Source organism: Phascolarctos cinereus, unplaced genomic scaffold, assembly GCF_003287225.1.
Source record: "Phascolarctos cinereus isolate Bilbo 61053 unplaced genomic scaffold, phaCin_HiC Scaffold_2;HRSCAF=192, whole genome shotgun sequence".
NCBI lineage: Eukaryota > Metazoa > Chordata > Mammalia > Diprotodontia > Phascolarctidae > Phascolarctos > Phascolarctos cinereus.
Window position 1 is genome coordinate 412,273,046 of NW_027555625.1, and position 20,641 is coordinate 412,293,686.

A 20,641-nucleotide genomic window follows, 5' to 3' on the forward strand; every position below is an offset into this window, starting at 1 on the left:
ATCTATTCACAATTCTCCAACGCTGGGTGGAACTAAGGTCTTGCCAATGAGAAGCTGCCAAACAAGATGGCACGGGGACAGATCTCAAAAGGCGGAGGAGGGCTGTGTTCGTGATAAGAAGCTGTTTGATGTAATGATGATGTCATGATAATGCTGCAGATCTATATGGTGATAATATGTGATTAATGATCTATAATAATGGCCATTAGAACATTTCATTACCATTAAAATGCCAATTGTTACTGCCAGCCGACAGGCATTTAGTAAACACTCACTATGTGCCAGGCTCTGTGCTAAGCGCTGAAAACACAAACCAAGGTAAAAGAAGGTCCCCACTGTCAAGGAGGCCGCAGTCTGATGGGGCACACCCAGTCTGGCCGTTAACACTTCCACAGCCTTAGAGAGTTTGTGAAGGGCTTTCCACCTCTGTTCCATTCACAACCATGTGAGGTCAATTGTGTATGCATTATTATCCCCTGTGTAGGGAAAGGAATGAGCATTTCTGTATGTGTCCGACACTGTGCTAAGGGCTTTTTACAAGCATCATCTCGTTTGCCCCATTTTATAGTTGAGGAAACTGAGGCAAACTGAGGTTCAGTAATTTGCCTAGGCATGCACAGCTAGTAAGTATCTGAGGCCAGATTTTGAAATAAGGTTTTCCTGACTCCTGGCCCAGCACTCCAACCACTGTGCTTCCATTTGCTTCTAGTCAGGAAAACCTAGATTCAAATCCAGCCTCTGACAAACACTGGCTATGACATTCCCGTCTTTTTCCCCACCCCCTCCAGTATCCCCACTCATCAAACTTCTCAGTACCTCTGTCAATTTCCTATGACCATAAGCTGTACTAGCTACATGACCCTGGGCAAATCACTTCATCCCATTTGCCTCAGTTTCCTCATCTGTAAAATGAGCTGGAGAAGGAAATGGCCAACCACTCCAGTACCTTTGGCAAGAAAACCCCAAAAGAGACCATGAAGAGTCAGACACATCAGAGATGACTGAACAGGTTCAAGAGTCAGACGTAACTGGAATGACTGAATGACAACAAAATAACATGACAGTGAAATCACAGGTACAGTCTGAAAAGCGGGGGGGGGGATCATAGAGGAGAAAACAGAGAGGCAGACGGGTGAAGAGCTGTCTTAAGAGGTCATGGCCCAAGGTCACACGGCCAATAACTGGCAGGACTGGAATTCCAACCCAGGCCTTATGATTCCAAATCCAAGGGTCCTTTTTATTGTGCCACAGCTCTCCCTTTATGTCATGGCATTATTACAGCAAAATGTGTCATCCATCCATCTCTGTACATATGCGCACATGCATAAGCAGACAGTGCTTTATACACACATTCAGATGTCTGCGTGAGCCACCTTGCTGTTGCTGTTTTTAAGTCCTTCTCCTATACCTAATCAACACGTACAATTCCTTCCTTCCGCATCAAGAGACCGGCGCCTCAATCCTACTTTGCCCACTCATTATACTTGTATGGCCCGGGCACCTCACTTTACCTCTCCCTGACCTTCATGTCCTCATCAAATGAGAAGATCTCTGTGAAACACTTAGTACAGTGCCTGGGACGTAGTAGGTGCTTAATAAATTCTTCTTCCCTTCCCTCGTCTATGAAGTGAAAGAGTTGGATTAATAGTCGTCTTTAAAGACCCTCCCCACTATACATGGTCCCGTGATGTAGACAATCTGTGTAGTGGAAGGGATTCTGAATTTAGCATCATAAGACCTGGGTTCGAGTCCCAGCTTTGCCACTTACACTTTGAAGTTGGTTTTGCTAGCAGTGGGTACATTCCCTTCTTTTGGCCGGTTTACTGAGCTGTAAAATTCAGCATTTCGGCTCATTAATATCTAAGGGCCTCTCTCTATATATTGTTCAGTTCTCTAATCCTTTCATATGAATGATGAATGTTATTCATTAAATTCTCCACATTATTCAGTAGCAAAAGAACTGGTAATAAAGGAAAACAGGTTAACCTCTCGTTGCTGCTGCCCTTGAAGTTTTTGTTGCATGGGAGGGAAGCATAATGTGGTGGAAAGAGCTGGATTTGGAAGCACAGGACGTGAGACCAAGTCCTTAGTCTGTCTCTTACTTTCTGTGACTCTACTATTTACCATCTATGTGACTTTGGGCAAATCCTCTCCTCTCTCAGTGCCTTCATTTACCCTCTATGAAATACAGCAGAGGATCCCCAAGGACTCTTCCAGGCCTGTCATCTTGTGACTCTGTGACCTTGACTTGTTTCTCCTCTCATTCAGATGGATGAAATCAAGGCCAAGGACAGGATTATCTTTTCCCTGGAAAAAGAACTGGAGACCCAGACAGGCTACGTCCAGAAGCTCCAGCTGCAAAAGGAGGCTCTGGATGAGCAGCTCTTCCTGGTGAAGGAGGCTGAGTGCAACATGAGCAGCCCCAAACGAGAAATTCCAGGAAGAGCCGGAGACGGCTCTGACCACTGCGGCAGCCCTGTAAGTCTCGTCCCAGGGACGTGAGCTCTGGTGCCACTTTTCACTTGTTTTATCGGACTTCACAGTTTGCCTGTGAGACTCTTCCCCAGCCCCACCCAGGCCCACTCAGTTCACCTCAGAGAAAATCAATCTTACTTCTCTCTACCAAAACCACTGCCATCCAGATAATGGGGGTTTCTAAACTCTAAGCAGCAGTCTGGTTGGCATCCCACTAGTGTGCCCCAGGAGACTCACAAATCTCTCTTCCTATCTCCTAGAGCTGTGGTTTTAGCTCCAGCACACCTGCCTGGCTTCCAACCTGTGCTCAGAATTAGAAGTTGGAGGCAAAAGACTTTGCCTCCAGCCAAGACTGGCAATTTTCCCCTGTGGGAGCATTCAGAATGGAAGTTGGTCAAAACACTCATAATCTACAGGGGTGAACATTTATCGTCCATCGTTGATTCCAAAAAGAGCCATTAGTGGATTGAAACCTTTGGAATGGCTGCCTAAAAGCTTCTAGTCCAATTTAACTACCCACTAAATTCTCTCAATGTCTGTCATTAGTAAAGAAATTACTTTTAGGACTGCAGTGCTGGAAATGAGCATATATGTTTGATTTATTTTTTATATGAGACCTGCCAACTCATCTTACAAATTATTTAATATCTGCAATATACTGAATAACTCACATGCAATTTTTAAAAAATTTTGTTATTTTTAATGTCTCAACTTGAGTTCCACTCTAAGACCACACGATACTGTGGAAGTGACCTTGAGTTCTCAAGGTTACAGCAATGGAGCCCAAATTCAGGCAGATTTTTAACCAAGATGAAAAAGTTCTTAGAAGTCTGCATGTTTGACATCTACCTAGTTAAGCTAAAGGAGTTTTATAAGTGAGTTAGGCACAGGGTGAGAAATTTGGAGGTCACAACCACAGACTGTCTATCAAGCTAGAAAGAGGTTGTAATCTGCACCAATAGGAGGAATGCCTCATATTTAAATTATCCTAATAGTTTCCCCTTTCCTAAGAGACATAAGAGTGAATTTCTTCTCTCAGATGTCCAAATCTGGCCTTGACTGGATGGGAGAATGGTGGAAGGAGATAGAGGGAAGATCTTTCCTTTTTCGTCCCTGACTAAGAAAAGGTTATCACTCTTCCGTTCTGGGAAGAGAAATGAGCAAAGATTTTATTTTCCTGAGGACTGATGAAAAGTGTTTTGATTTTGTTTTGTTTACAGGACTTACGAAGAAACCAGAAGAGAATAGCTGAGTTAAATGCTACCATAAGGAAGTTAGAGGATAGAAATACATTGCTTGGAGATGAAAGAAATGAGTTGGTGTGTATTAAGCCAGTTTTGCTTCTCTTGGGGGGTCTCAGATGCTTCAGGTTAGCTTGAATAGTAAAAGAACAAACCATAACCACTTACCTCACTGTAAAGGGTCAGTGTCTATAACAGTTAGCTAAACATGGAAGCTAGGTGGAATGAACACTAGGCCTGTAGTCAGGAAGTGCTGAATTCAAATCCAGCCTCAGATACTTCCGAACTGTGGACCCTGGGCAAGTCACTTAACCTTATTTGTTTCAGTTTCCTTATCTGTAAAATGAGCTGGAAAAGGAAATGGCAAACCACTCCAGTATCTTACCCAAGAAAGCCTCAAGTGAGGTCATGAAGAGTTATACTTGCCTGAAATGACTGAACAACAACAACAAAATAGGGATAATAACAGCACCTGTCTTGCAGGGTTGTTGTGAGGTTCAAACAAGATCATATTTGTAAAGGTGTTAGCACAGTGCCTAGCACAAGAGCTAGATAAATGCTTATTCCCTTCTTCCATTTAATATAGTTGCTAGTAGATTCCTAATGTCCTTCCCTTTCCCTTAAATCCTCCAGTGTAGACAGCCATCATTGCTTTCTCATGTTAGGAATAGGACCCTGGACTCTCAAAGGCTGTGCCCATGGAAGACAAGCTCTGAGAAGTCCTACCAGGAAGTTAGGTGACACAGTCAAACGGACAATGGACTTGGATTTGGGAAGACCTGATATCAACTCCTGCCCCAAATGATTACTAGCTGTGTGACCCCAGACAAGTCCATTAACCCCTCTCAGCCTCCCCTTCTTAGTCAGTAAAATGTCGAGAATAGTAACATCTACCTCACAAGGTTGTTGTGACAATCAAATGAGGTAACATGCATAAAGTGTTTGTAAACATTAAAGTTTACGTATTTATTTAAAACAAATGATAGCTTATTACTGTTACTATCAAGCTAGAAAGGTCTCCAGGTTATGTGCCTGTGTTCTAGGAACCAGCCTAGTTAGGATCAGAAGTTGGTGACTGCTAGGTGGCTCAGTGGATAGAGCACTTGCCCAGAGGCAGGAGGATATGAATTCAAATCTGACCTCAGACACTTACTAGCTGTGTGACCCTGGACAAGTCACTTAAGCCTGATTGCCTGAAAAAAAAAAGATAAAGAAAGGCAAGAAGTCTGACCACCAAGTATAGAACTTTTCAGTCCCAGTGACTTATTAAATCTCAGGAAGCTAGATGACACAAAGGACAGAGCACTGCCCTTCAGCTCAGGGAGACACAAGTTCAAATGTTGCCTCTGAAACCCATTAGCTGAGTGACTCAGGAGAGGTCAGCGTGTCTCAGCCTCAGCTTACTCATTTGTAAAGTAAGGTGTGTACTCAGTGGCATTAAAGATCCCTCCTAACTGTAAATCTATTATCTTCTGATATACTTGTTGTGATATGCATGACCAGAGGGATATCTATGCTGATAAAAGGGCATATCTCTAAAACATTCCTTCAAACGTCTGATATTCCTGCTGGCTGTGGCCTGTGGCCTCAGTCAAATTTACTCATGCAAATCAAATTCTATGTTTGCCGTTTGGGAGGAAGATATATTAATAAGTTGGAGGTACTCTAAAGTATAAATTGGTAGAAAGTCAGCTCGCAGAAGCACCTTGGAAGAAGCCTCAGAATCCGTCTAATCCAATCTCTGTCTGAACATGAATCCCATCCTGCCTTTGCCTCAAGACCTCTGGTGAGGAAGATTCCATCCTCCAGAGGTGATCCATTCATTTTTGGACAACTTTAATTGTGAGAAATATTCCCCCTTCCTCCTTGTATCAAGCCTAAATCTGCCTCTTGAAGCTATTTTTCCTAGTTCTGCCCAGACGCTGGGGCCAAGAAGAACAAATCTAATCTCTCTTCTACTTGAAAGTCACTTAAATACTTACGAATAGCTCTCCTATCACCCTAAGTCTTCTCTAGGAAAACATCGCCATTTCTTCTATGGATTCTGATATGACATGGTCTCTCACTTGCCTGGCCCCCTCCTTTGCCTTCCTGATGTGTGGCACAAACGCCTGAACCGGATTTTCCAACGCGTCCATACTCAGGCAGAGCACAGCGAGAGCTCTGCCCACGTCTCGCCTTCTGGATGCTGGGCCTGTTTTCATGCAGCCAATACTAGTATCCACCAAATCAGCGGCTAAGCCAGAGTTTATTCTTATTGAGCTTCAAGTCCCCAAGAGCATCTTTGCTCAGGAACTGCTCTCTAGCCACGTGGGGCCCATTTGTATTTGTAGAATTGATTGCTTTGGGTTGGTTGGTTTGGTTTTTTATCCAGATGTAGGACTTTACATTGATATCTCTTAAGTTCCATCTCATGGAATTCATCCCATTGCAATATTCATGATTCTTGATCCTTTCATCCCCTGGGGCTTGCTCCCCCTCCTAGCTTTACACATTGGATAAACACGCTGTCTATGCCACCATGGGTAAAAATGTGAAACCTCCCAGGACCAAGGACAGGTCCCTGGATGCTCCCTCATCCCATACATCCAGTCCAAGTGTTATATGTTCTACCTCCTCCATATCTTTAGTGTTTGTGCCTCTCTCTCTCCTCACACAACCGCAGTTCTAGTGCAGACTAATCACTCTTTGTCTGGACTGCTGCAATGGTACTCCCCACTTCATGCCTCTCCTTCCTCTAATCTAGCTTCCACATGGCTGCCAAAGAGGCTTTCCTAAGTCACAGGTCTGAATATTTCATTCCCGTTCTCAGTAAACTTCTAAGGCTCCCTACTGTCTGTAGATAAAGTGTCAACTCCTCTTGTTGGCATTTCAAACCCTTCACAACCTGACTCCTCCCTACTTTTCCAGCTTTTCTATATTTCATTCCCTTTCACATTTCCTAGGATCCAGCCAAACTACCCTTCCTAGAATTCCTCAGATAGAACATTCCTTCCCCTTCTCCCATATAGCCTTTGCACGGACTATTTATCTCCCATTCCTTGAATTTATTTCTTCCTCAATTCTATCTCCCATTACCCCTAGTTTCCTTCAAAACTTAGTAGAGATTTAAGTTCCATATATTACACAAAGCCTTTCCTTATTCTCTCATAAGCTACTGGGCCTCCCCTAGCATTTTTTTTTTACCTCATACTTATTTTATATGTATTTTGGATACACTTATATAGCAAGGTTAACTGAGGTCAACCACATTTCCTTGTATGTCACCCCTCAGCCTACCATTTGACTTATTGTTATGTTTAATTTTTATTATCCTAAGCTCAAAAGCCATCTAGAGGCATGGTTAGTTTCTTATTAATTAATAAAATTGTAACTTCTTTCTCACTAATTAATCAATTGACTAAAACCCTCACCACAGTTTATCAATTATTTATTGAATAAACTGAAGAAACTCCTTTTCCAAATAGTACTCATTTATTAACAAATAAAATCATTAATAAAGCAAAGACATAAATAACTATAATATTTTGTCTGTGAGAAAGTTCATAGTCAGAGTCACCTCAAATCCTCAATGTAATAGTAGATGGCTTCTCTTCACTTCTAAAAACATAATTTCACCACTTTCTTTGCTATGCTGATTAAAGTCTCCTAACACTTTTCTTCACATTTCTCCTCAAGATAAAAGTTAAATTGAGACTGCCACAAAATAAATTAGACAAGTCCTATTTTTGTCCTTTCTTCAGTCATCATCGGAAAGTCTTTCCAATATACACTGTACTTCACAGTTCTTCCCAGATCCTTCTTAGAATTGTCCTTATAATAGGTCTTTAAAATATAGCAATTAAAACAGCCTCAACAAAGCAAAAAATGTATTTCCACCTTCTTTTTTTATCTCTTCCACAGACTCCTCATAGATCCTCATAGGTCCAAGATAAAACATACATATTCTGCCACAATCCATAGGGAGAAGCACCTCAAAACAAGACTTTTTTCAGTTTATTTCAAATTGCCAACATAAACCATCTTTTCTGAAACATTAGGTTTGGCTCTTAAAGATGCACTTACAGGGGCAACTAGGTAGCGCAGTGGATAGAGCACCAACCCTGAAGTCAGGAGGACCTGAGTTCAGATCTGGCTTCAGACCAAACACTTGACACTTACTCACTGTGTGACCCTGGGCAAGTCACTTAACCCCAAATGCCTTAAAAAAAAAAGATGCACTTACAGTGCCTGCAGTCTCCATGGGACTGGCACATGAAGTATTCATATGTGTACATCAGTCAGTCAATAAACATTTACTAGATGTTATGTGCATATAGTATTTATTAAATGGTATACATATGTGTGTATGTGTATATATGGAAAATAAAATACCAAAAAAAAGTTTTTTTAAAAAATATGGTCCCTACTCTCAAGGTGCTCAGAATCTTAAAGGTGGAGACAACATGTAAAAATTGTACATTTAAGATATCTATGACATAAGTGGAAGGCAGTCTCAGAGAGAAGGCACTGACAGTGGAAAAGGGAAATTGAGGGAACAAGGAAGGACTCCTACAGTAGAGGGCATTTAAAGTGAATCTCAAAGGGAAATGGGGAAGCCAGGAGGTGGAGGTGAGGAGGTGGAGCATTTCAAGCATTGGAGGATGGCCTTTCAAAATGATATGGAGTCAAGAGATGTAATGTCACATATAAGGAAGAGCAAGAAGGCCAGTGGATCATAAAATATATGGAGAAGAGTAAAATGTAGGAAGACTGAAAAGATAGTAGTGGCCCAATTTGTGAAAGGGTTTAAAAGTCAGAGGATTTTAGATTTGATCCTGGGGACAGTAGGAAGCCACTGGGGTTTATTGAGTAGAAGAGTAGCATACTCAGACCTAACTTTTAGGAAAATCACTTTGGCAGCTGAGTAGAAGATGTATTAGAGAGAGGAGAAATTTGAGATGACAAGACCGACAAGAAGGCTATTGTGAAAGTCCAGATATGAAGTGAGAAGGGCCTGCACCAGCATAGCGACTGTATGAATGGAGAAAGGGAAAATATAGCAAAGATGTTATTAAGGTCGAGATGACGAGACTCAGCAACAGATTGGATGTGAGGGTGTGAGAGAGAGGAGCCAAGGGCGACAATGACGTTATGACTAATGGAGAAGATGCTGCTGTCCTCAACAATAGGATCTGAGTTTCTTGAAGTCAGGAACGGTTTCATTTTGGTCTTTGTGCACCCAACACTAGCATATCCTGGCACACAGTAGGCACTTAAGAAATGCTCATTGATTGATTGTATCTGTAAGAAAAATGTGTGTGTGTGTGTGTGTGTGTGTGTGTGTGTGTGTATTACACATATGAATTTGTATGAATGAGTGAGTGAAAGGTAGGCAGGAGCCAGAATGGATTTTGTTCGGGGAAATGAGACTTGATCTATTCTTTGAAGGATCCACGGGAGGGAAGAAGAGAGAAAGGGCAAACCAGGGAGGAGAAAGAATACCAACAAAGGTTTGGAGATAAGACTGAATGGATTATGTTGGAAGGACCAGGAACCTAGAGGAGGCCAGAAATTGTCTGGTCTTTGGTTTGCTTTGTCTTTTACTTTCTAGTTGGGGGGTGGCGTTGAGAGAAACCTCCTGGCTTATTTCTCTTCACAGTTAAAACGTGTACGAGAAACTGAAAAACAGTGTAAGCCTCTCCTGGAAAGAAACAAGTGCCTCACCAAGAGAAACGACGAGCTGATGCTGTCCCTTCAGAGAATGGAGGAAAAGCTAAAAGCTGTCACCAAGGAGAATTCCGAAATGGTTCGTATCTGCAGAAGTGCAGAGCAGCACTTTGTCCTTAGAACGGTATAATGCAAAGGAGGTGAGACTAAGTTCCAAAGCTCCAATTCTCGCTCTGATGCTTTTTGAGCTTGTGACACTCCCTCTTCCTGAGCCTCAGTTTCTACATCTGGAAGATGGGAATAACAATAACCGCACAATCTACCTCACAGAGCGATGTTGGGAGGAAGGAAAACTAATTTACAAGACACAAAGTGATCGTCATCCACAGCCATAAGAGTCACAGTTACAGGAAACCGGAGTAATGTTATTCCATAAAGTTGGCTCATTAACCAAAGCAGAGAAGTGAGCTCATTTTCTCCAAGTGTGATTTCTTCTACAGCTAAGTCCCAAATAGATTACTGCAAATGATGACTCCCTTGAAGTGGTCACGCAAATTTGAATTTGCACTTTTGAATTTATAATTATATAAAATATGGTACTTGGCTCTAGCCCAGTGGAAATACGTGGTATGGATTTGAATGATGCAACCATTTCAGGGGATTCATTATTCACACTAAGCAGGCCTAGCTATAGGATAAGCCAGCACCAGAGATTACTCACTTTTATGTCATGGCCTTCTAAATGTTTAGAGCTACAAGAATGTTTCCAGGAAACTCAGAGCATCTCTCTGTGAGTCACAGGCAAATGTCAAAGCCAGCAGAACTTCCCCAGCAAGGCTTTAGCCCAGTCCTTTAGCCAGCTGTGTACAGGAATTTCTTTCTAGGAATTATACTACCACGTAGTTGGCAGGCATAATGGCCCCCTGGGCCCCATGCTATTGCAATATCAAAATGGAATATACCTGAAAGCCAAAACACGCAATTCTGTGCAAATTTGCCACCTGTCTCAATTTATGGTGTAACCCAGGCCAAATACACAGTCTTCATAGGCCAACAAAGATTATAACTACATAAATAACTGTAAGTGCACTGGTTTGCATTTTCTGTAGCAGATGAAATGTAGTTAGGAGGGTCTGTTAGGATCAATCATCAAACCTAGAGGAATCTACCTTCTCCATGAATTTCCTGTGCTTTTCAAAAGTCTCCTGTTTCACTAATGATGAGATGCTCCTCCCTCCTTTCAGGACAGAGGTAGAGGACTATGGATGTGAAATACATTATTAAATGTTAATAACATGAAATACGTTATTAAAACACAGATTAAAACACATAAGCTTGTTAGTTGGTTTTGCTTAAATGCTTTTCCTTGTTAAAATGGAAGGTTTATTGGGCAGGTGTGGGAGGGTATTGAAGAGGAAATAATGTTGGTGTAAAAACAGAAGGCAAAAATTTTTTAAAAAAGGTCTCCTCAACCTTATTTGTTTTGTAATTTTTTAACTTAGAGGGATAAAATGACATCACATCCTCCCTTGAAGAAGTTAAAGTCTCTGAATGACCTTGACCAAGCTAACGAAGAACAGGAGACAGAATTTTTAAAACTTCAAGTCATTGAGCAGCAAAACATCATTGATGAATTGACTAGGGTAAGTTATAATCACATCTTACCTGTCATTAATAGGTAGCCTACAAAGATCAACTACCGATGGTAAGGTCAACTCAAGGACCACTTCTTATAAGGAACCTTGCTCCTCCTCCCTCAAACTACTTGGTAAATATTTTGTTCTCACTAATCTCTGTCCCTATTGTTTTCTTCCAGTAGAAAGTAAACTTTCTGAGGGCACCTGGTACAGTATCTGGACTGTAATAAATTCTTATTTAATCAGAAATTAAGTTGCCCCCAACTATCCTGACACAAAGACCAAGTGGTCACACACTAGTTCAGTAAGCGTCAAGATGGCACACAAGGGTCAGTGTGTTCTTACCATTAGGCATAACCTTGTTGTGGAGTACCCAGACTCATTCTATCACTCAAACAAAAAGTATTTAAAAATACCTGCTTTAAAGCAACTCCTATAATACTAAGTGAACCAGATTTGAGGGTCTAAAGGCCAGGGTTCAGACCTTGGTTCTGATACTTCCTTGCTGCACGGTTACAGCAAGTCATTGAATCTCACTGTGCCTCAGCCCCTCCTTTGTCAATTGGGTATGCAAAGATTTGTACTACCTAACTCAACAGGATTATTGTGAGGAAAATCCTAAAGCATTATGCAAATGAAAGTCCTTATTCTGTAACCAAGGAGGCCTTAAGAGTTTTAAACACCCTTGAGATTTATTTAGTCTAGTGCCTGTATGTTGGGGAACCTGTCGCCCCGAGGCCACATGTGGGGCCCTCTAGGTCTTTAGGTGAGGCCTTTTGACTGAGTCAAAATATTGTTATATGTTTGCGTTATATATATATATATATATATATATATATATATATATATATAATAATATATATATATTATATATTGTATGTTATTATATATTATATATGTTATATTATCCTTAATAGAAGGATCTGTTTTGTAAAACTTGGGCTCAGTCAAAAGGCCACACCTAAGAACCTAGAGGCCCACATGTGGCCTCGAGGCTGTAGGCTCCCTACCCCTGATATAGATATTGGAACAGAAAATCGGAGAAGCTAAGAAGCTTGCCTAAAGTCACATAGGAGAGCAGAAGACGGAATTTCTTGCCTTATGAGTCTTAGAGTAATTTCATAAGGCCTTAGTGTAACCTGGAGCATACTCAAAGAACTCACTTTCAAAAATAAATTAACTTGGACCATGACCTGTATTTTCAAAGTGCTATCGTGTGGGTTAGGTTAGGCACTTATGATCGTCTCCATTTTAAAATGAAGAAACTAAAGTTCAGAGAGCATGATTTAGTCATTAACTCAGTGTGTGATCATTGGTATTTGTGTCAGGAGGTCTTTGTGTTAGGTGCCTCTTAGGGGCAGCTTTGGTTGGGGGTATCATTGATGCAGACTGCTAATTGCCCCCAGTGGGAGCCATGTGCCTTATCATTAGTAACAGACCTGATAGCAGAATGAAGATCTCATAGGTCCCAATTCCACTGGATTTCTCATTATACCATCCATTAGGATACTGGGTACCCTGAGGCCGGGAGCTGTTTCCTTTCTGCCTTTATATTTTCAGCACCTAGTAGAGTGCATTTGATTTGATAAGTGTTTGTTGAATGGAAAAGACTCAATCACTCACAGTGGTGGATTTACTTTAAAATCAGGCAAACCTTTGACATCTAAAGAGCCTCTTTGTAGTACAGGAGGGTTCAGACGAATAAGCAGAACCACACAAGGAGAGCAGTTAACAAAACTTTATTACTACTTCTAAAGGGAGGAAGAGAATGGAAACCAATGGGGAACGGTCTTGATACATGGCCACCATTACTTGTAGTGCACAGGCAACACACTGGGGGTATCCCTTCAGATGTACACTGCACACTGGGGTCTGCAGTGCAGTAGAAGGCCCAGAGACCCTAAGGGCCCAAACTTAGATAGAGTTTTAGATAAAGAATCCACTCATTGAAGACTGCTCAGTCATCCACAAGGGATGATAATAGAGTACTTGGGACCAATAAAATGAGGTCATTTTCTAACTTTCCAAAGGAGTGAAGAATTAGGGGTAGGGATGCAGGAAAATTAATTTTAACTGTTTAATTAATTTAACAATTTAACTGTTCCATTGAGCAAGAGAATGGAGGAGGGAGTGGTTGCAGAATGCATACTCTCTGAGTCAAACATGCATCCTAGGAAAACTGGGGCCATATCTGTCAAAATTATTTTCACTGGCTCACGTTACATGGTAGAGTGGTTTGGGGTATAAGCCAGGTTGTTATATAGTAAATCAAGTCTTGTGAGATTCCCTGGAATGACTGGAATCCCCAGAGATGTATCCCAAGGCTGGTTTGGCACAGAGATAGTGCAGGAGGACCTGGAGATTGCTGAGTCATATCACATTCTGTGGAAGAATTTGTACAAATTGCTACTTCTGAAACTGAAGCTCAGTGGGGTTCAGTGACTTTTCTATAGCCACCAGGCCATCATTAGGCTCAGCTTCAGGAAGAAAAGGATCCGAGATGTCTCCAGATATCTTAGTACATCTACTTGGTCAATCTACTCAGAGCTTGTTTCAGCTCTTGCAAAACCAAGTTGATTTTGGTCTTCCCTGCAAATTCCTTAAACATTCCAAGGATGCTTTAGGAAGTTCCAGATAACTTAGGAGATACATAGACCTTTTTCCACACTCTGTATGCATTGCTGCAGGCTACTCTGTGCCCAAACTGGATTCAGGAGATGTGGAAGGAGCTGAACCCAGGGTATGTGAGTGTATGCAATAGCAGAAATGCTACTGCAGAACACAAATCTGCTTATCACTAATCATCCTTCAATGAAATACCCTTGAAATTCTTCATACTGCAATCACCTTGCAGTATGCAAAATACAATTAAGGTAAGGTGGCCTGTTCTAAGCTACCCACACTTTTTATCCCTCAGAGCTCAAAAGATGCATGGAATGAGATTGTTGGGATGGCATAGAGCAAGGGCATCAGATAAAGAATAAAATGGAGGGGGGCAGCTAGGTGGCCCAGTGGATAGAGCACTGGCCCTGAAGTCAGGAGGACCTGAGTTCAAATCCGGCCTCAGACCAAACACTCGACACCTACTAGCAAGTCACTTAACCCCAATTGCCTAAAAAAAAAAAGAATAAAATGGAGGGAAGAGAAAGGAAATAATTTCAGGAATGAGGGTTCTTGGTGGACCCTTCAGCTACTCACTGTCACTACTATCATAGCAAATTCAGTAGAACTAGAAGGGATCTTGGAACATAAAATATCAGAGATGATGGAGGCCATAGGACATAAAACAAAACAAAAGACATAAAAAAGAGCTGGAATGGACTTGAGAAGAAGAAGAAAAAAACATGGAATGTTAGTCCTCGGAGAGTCCTTAAAACATATAAAATGTTAAAGCAAGAAGAGACCTTAGAACATAGTATATTAATTGTCAGAGCTGCAAGTGACCTAAACACACAGAATATCAGGCTAGGAAGAGACGTTGGGGCAGCTAGGTGGCACAGTGGATAGAGTATCAGGCCTAAAGTCAGTAGGAATTGAGTTCAAATTTGACCTCAGACAGTTGCTATGTGACCCAGAGCAAGTCATGTAACCCTGTTTGCCTCAGTTTCCTCATCTGTAAAATGAGCTGCAGAAGAAAATGGCAGACCACTCCAGTATCTTTGCTAAGAAAACTTAAATGTATCACAAAGAGTCAGACATGCCTGAAACAATTCAACAAAAATAAAAACAAAGAGAGCTTGGAGGTCATTTAAGTTCAACCCAAACATTTCACAAATAAAGCCACTGAAATGGTTTTATACACAGAACAACTTAAAGCAAGAAACAAATCCCTGCTGCCAAATATTTCTTTCTGTTGCTTGAAATCCTGCTGAAAATTCATCAAGGTAGGATGGTGTTCTAAAAGGACTACAAAGAATGTTGAGGGCTTTTGTAAAGAAAAGGCTTTTAATTTGCTAGAAGAACAATAATGCTTTCTTCATGATACAGTATGACAACCTGTACCAAGTGGGTCTGACAAACTGCTTAATCTTATTTTCCAGGACCGGGAAAAGCTTATCCGTCGCAGAAAACATAAAAGAAGTTCCAAGCCAATTAAGGTAAAAATGAAAACTCGGTTTATTATATGTTTGGTACCTGCTACTGCAGAACTGGGAGTGCTAGGGGATTGTCCTGCAACAATATGATAAGCCAGATGTTGTCAAGCTAGACTGTAACACTGTCTTAGGGGAGGAGGGAGGAAGTAAGCTCTCTTCTTTGCATTTCTCAGAAATGAAGGAAAAAATTGTATGTTTTCATAAATGCATTCGCTTTAATTTGTGTTCATTCTGTCTTCTCAGTTTTGAGAGGCAGTCTGAGGCTGGGGTATCAGCCATTTATCAAGCTTGCATAAATCACTTCCTCTCCCTGGGCCTTAGTTTCCATATTTGTAAAAACAAGGGGGACAAACTAGAAGGTATTTAAGGTACCTCAAGCTTTAAATCTCATGATTATGATTTTTTGCTAAGAGGTCCCATAATGGAAATAGATAATTTCTTGGATCCATTAGTAGCCTATAACTATTTCCATGTATTACCTGGATGCTTTTAAGTCTCCCAAATTCAGGGGTTCCCAAGGTCCAGAGTTTCCTCCCTTTCCATTGATCATCTGGGATCTCAGAGCCTTTGGACTGGCATCACTAGAGCATGAAACACTTGATCTTTGAACCTTATTGAACTGCCCACTGGGAGCCCATCAGTGTTTCTATGAGGTAAACAACCCAAAGTCAATGGTTGTCCTTGGTACATATTAGGGAGATAAACTGTGTTCCAATTCTGTGCTCACATCTATATTCCACTAAGAGAGATCTGGACATTGACAATGACTTTTTCATACCTACTATTTTCATTTATTCATGTCACGCTTCAGTATTTGAGAAAAGAATAATATTAATAAATATTGCTACATACAAGCTGACTTTCCACAGATCATGTAGGCAAATTGCTGTTTTGTTTCCCCCTTTAGAGGCCTATTTTGGATCCGTTTATTGGATATGATGATGACTCCATGGATTCAGAGACATCCTCCATGGCCTCATTTAGAACAGACAGAACACCAGCCACTCCAGATGATGACTTAGATGAGGTAAGCTTTCTCTCTGCTTTGTCATTTTAAAGAGATTGTCACCATTAATTTCCTTTTCAAGCCTCCCCCCAAAAAATAAATTTCCATTTCTTATCTATTATAGTTTCTTTGCAATCAATAATCAGTAACCTGCATGTGGGGCAAATATTAAGGTTACTGTTGATTTTCTTACCCCTTGAGAACTCCATAGAAAGTCCTTTCTTGGAATTGAGCCAAAGCTTTATCTCTTTGACTTCAACTCAGCCATCTAAAAACTTTACTTTCATTAGAACACGGTTACCTCCCCTGTACTTCATCCAAAAAAGATGTGAGACTGATAAACAGCTCTGAGAGAGGACAGGTGAAGGTCAGGCTGATAGGGCTCTCTTTAAGAATGCATGTTGTCCATTACTAGCATATAAGTGGGGAGCAGGAAGGAGATGGACAGAGAAATATGATAAAGAAAATGGTCTTTTTTTCCGAGGTGAATCTTCACAGAATAGTATCTTGCTGTAATGCTAAGTATTATGAACTGTCCTCTACTAAAATCTTTCTCTGATTAATGTGGAGGTGATACTGGTTTCTGAAAAGCAGGCCATAAGTCCTAGCAGGTGCTACCAGTCAGGAAAGGCTTTGAGTATAGACCTCCCAATTAACCTGAAGTTGGTTGTCTCAGGACCACCCTGGCTGACTTTGAAGTACATCACATCATCAGGTGGTTGACCTCTGGCTTACCATTTTTTTTCAGCCAAAGCAAATCATGAAGATTATCTGTTAAAATATATTATCTTAGAAGATCTGTAAAGCATTCTCTTCATCAGCAGATAGTAAAAATGTGACTGCTTAAAAAATTTGCTGTACCTCTTGTCAGTTCTAACATTCTACAAATACTCCATGAAAATCTCTACCATGTCATGAGTGTGGTTACCTCCGCTAGTGCAGAAAGCATCCCCATTCAGAAGTCTCTGTGGCCAAGAAAAATGTTAATCATCTGATTGCCAGTCTTAAGAAGTCCTTTTTGGATTAAATTGAATTGAATTGAATTGAACTTCATTGAACCTGAGAATTTGCTAGGCTAATCCTCAGGTGAGAGACCATATTTAAAAACTTTCCAGTTTTGTACAATCGACCATCAGAGGTCTAGTTTTTTTTTTTTGTAAGGTGAATTAAGGAGAATGAAATATTTCTGAAGCTGCCAGGTTCAAGTCCTACCTCTGACACATTTGGTCATGTGACCCTAAAAAAGTCTCTTTAACTTCTTGGTGCTCTGGAAAACTCTTATTGGCTATAAATTACAGAGAAGATTTCAGTCTTCTCGTAGATTCACTTCCTGAAATAAATTCCCCCAGTTCTTTTAGATTTATTCCACAGCTTCTTCCACTGCTTAATTAATAAAGTGGATGAGGCCAGAACTTGTAACACCATTTCCTTTAATCTATCAACAAGCCTTTATGAAGCACCTTCTCTGTACTGGACGCTGTGCTGGGCATTAGAGATATGTCAGGCAGTATAAGTGAAATGCTGAAATTTGTGGTCTCACCCACTCTGTGAATAATTATCATAAAGGAAATGAGGGCAAAAAGTCCTGACTTTTTTTTAAAATAAATAAATAAGCATTTATTTATTTTTGTGAGGCACTTAGGGTGAAGTGACTTGCCCAGAGTCACAGCTCGTGTTATGTGTCTGAGGCCGGATTTGAACTCAGGTCCTCCTCACTTCAGGGCCAGTGCTCTATCCCCTGTGCCACCCAGCTGCCCCAGAAGTCCTGACTGGGTCCATTGTCCTCAGCACAGGAAACTGGTTGCTGTTGTTCAGTGGTGACGGCTTCTTCCTGACCCCATTTGGGGTTTTCTTGGCAAAGATAGCTCGCCATTTCCTTTTCCAGCTCATTTTACAGGTGAGACAAACAGGATGAAGTGGCTTTCCCAGAATCACATAGCTAGTGGGTGTCTGAGGCTGGATTTGAACTCAGGTCTGCCTGACTCCAGGCCCAGTGTTCTATCCACTGCACCACCTAGCTTCCCAGGAAACTCAAGGGTGAAGAAACTGCCTCTACCAGTGCAGGCTGACACCTTTTCTGCAACTCATAGCCTTAAAGAGTTTTCTAGCGCACCGAGAGGTTAAGTGACCCGTTCAGGGTCATACAGCCAATGTGGGTCAGACATGGGCCTTGACCTCAGGTCTTCCTGGTTTCAAGGTCAGCTCTCTATCCACTACTGCATTGTTTCGGTTTATACGTGAGGAAGCCTACATTTTAGAACTGTTGAAGTCTACAGTGTAATAGAATTCTAACCTATAGAACAAAAATATTCTACACATAGTTATAACAAAAATGATATACATAGTTTTATATATATATATATATATAATTATAACAAAAATTAACAAACAATCAAATGTTTCTTTTCTTAAAAAAAAAAGGTATTTCCAAGAGGTTATATAAAATCTCTTCGAGACATTGTCTGTGCATACTAGGTGCTATGTAGAATTAAACTTTTTTTTAACTGCTGCGGCGCCCCCTTCCAATACCCCTCTCTGCCCATGATTGACCGAACTGTGCACTGCATCTGTGATTAATCCCTTGGTTTCTTTGTTCATCTCAAGAGTTTAGCAGCAGAAGAATCTGAGCTGCGGTTTCGCCAGCTAACAAAAGAATACCAGGCTCTCCAGAGGGCGTATGCCCTTCTGCAGGAGCAGACCGGAGGCATCATAGATGCTGAAAGAGAAGCCAAGGTTAGTGTTGCTTGGAGGGAGGTCTTTGAGCTGGCTCGGTGCAGGAGAGGCCTAGACTCACTATGGGAGGAAGCCATAGGAGCAACAGGCCTTCCTCCTATGCTGTGCATGCGTGTGTGTGTGTGTGTGTGTGTGTGTGTGACAGAGAGAGAGAGAGAGACAGAGAGAGACAGAGAGACAGAGAGAGAGGCTCTATTCCTTCCAAGAATCAATTTTTCTCCGTGTTTTGATGGAAAATAGATATTCTCATAATTATGCAAAGTTGAATTTGTGAATTTGCCGCTCCTTGTATCCAGTTGGTGGAACAGCCACCAGAAGAGACTTTAGCCACTGAAGAGTAAAGGTTTCACCAGTTCCTATCCTTGGCTAACCTCCAATTATTTTACAGAGAAGAGAGGAGCCCACAGTCAGATTTTTTTGTAACCGTGGTGGCTTAAACAATATTGTAAAAGATCACATGGGAAGTTTTGGTAGTTGTATTTGGCTAGAGTACACGTATAGTAGTTTTTACCAGTCTTCTAAGTGTTTTTTTAAGCATTCAGAGAAACTCAGAGCTGGAAACAACTTTAGAGGTGGAATATCAATTCCAGTCCCTCATACCCTCAACACCATTCCCAACAAGTGCTACTCCTTCATCCTGCAAATGGGAGAGAAGGCAAGGGCAGGAAACAAGCCTTGATTAAGTGCCGACTAGGTGGCAGGCTCTGTGCTAAGTGCCTCACAAATAGCATCTCAGTTAATCTTCACAGCAGTACTGTAAGGTAGGTGCTACTCCTATTCCCATTTTAGAATTGAGGAGACTGAGACAGACAGGTTAAATGGCTTGCCCAGGGTCATACAGCCAGCAGGTGTCTGAAGCTGGAAGGCCTATAGTAATGGAGAGCTCACTACCTTTAAAGACATTTAGTCAGTTCAGATGATTTATGAGTTTTTCCCTGTGTTGAGCCAAAATCTAACCCTCTGGAACCTCTCCACATTGTTCTAAGTTCTGCCCTCTGGGGACAAGCAGAACAATTCTGATATGTTATCTACTTGGAAGATCTATAGATAGGCTTAATTAAAGATATTAATCATGTTCTGCCAAGTCTTCCCTCCTTTAGTCTAATGAAACCCTGGTTTCTCCAAGCGATCTTTAGGTGGCCTGATTTCTAATCCCCTCCCCATCTTGTTCACCCTACTTTGGATATACTCTAGTTTGCCGACATCCTTAAAATGTAGTACCCAGAAGGGAACACGAAAGCTCAGGTGTATGTGATCAGGTCAGAGGACATGAGAACAAGCATGTTCCTTACTGTGGACACTATCTGTTATTGTAGCCTATGACCTCATTAGCTTTGGAGGCAAGCAGTGCTCATTGTCAACTAATTTTAAACTCATGGCCCCTTAAAATCCCCAGATACTTTTTACACAAACTACTATCTAACCTCTACCCACCACTATGCTGCACTTGGCATATTTAATATTTTTTTAAACTCAAATATAGGATTTTATATTTTTCCTTATTCCTTTGAGCATAGCAATGTAAAAGTAGCCTACAGCAATTTACAACCTATGTTTTAAATGTGTATCTGTACAGCTATTGTGCTTTTAGTCGCTTTTCCAATAGTGGTGATGGGTTTGCACTTATTAACCAACTCTCTTTCTCCTTCAGTTTCTATTATCAATCAATTATATTAATTATCAATTAATAAACATTTATTAAGCACCTGCTATGTGGCAGGCCCTGTTTTAAGCACTGGGGATGCAAAAAGACAGTCCCTACCCTCAAGGCGCTTGCAGTCTAATGGAAGAGACAACATGCAAACA

General features: G+C 41.1%; 1 protein-coding gene across 3 annotated transcripts in view; it reads left to right on the forward strand.

Moving 5' to 3' along the window:
• JAKMIP2 (janus kinase and microtubule interacting protein 2) overlaps positions 1–20,641 on the forward strand; it is a 230,287-nt gene that overhangs the window by 154,339 nt on the left and 55,307 nt on the right. For all 3 annotated transcript variants that reach the window (XM_020969156.2, XM_020969157.2, XM_020969158.2), the window contains exons 4-10: positions 2,269–2,478; positions 3,696–3,794; positions 9,358–9,504; positions 10,868–11,008; positions 15,043–15,099; positions 16,004–16,123; positions 18,707–18,835. In XM_020969156.2, coding sequence (XP_020824815.1) covers positions 2,269–2,478; positions 3,696–3,794; positions 9,358–9,504; positions 10,868–11,008; positions 15,043–15,099; positions 16,004–16,123; positions 18,707–18,835 — 903 coding nt within the window. The remainder of the gene's footprint in view (positions 1–2,268; positions 2,479–3,695; positions 3,795–9,357; positions 9,505–10,867; positions 11,009–15,042; positions 15,100–16,003; positions 16,124–18,706; positions 18,836–20,641) is intronic.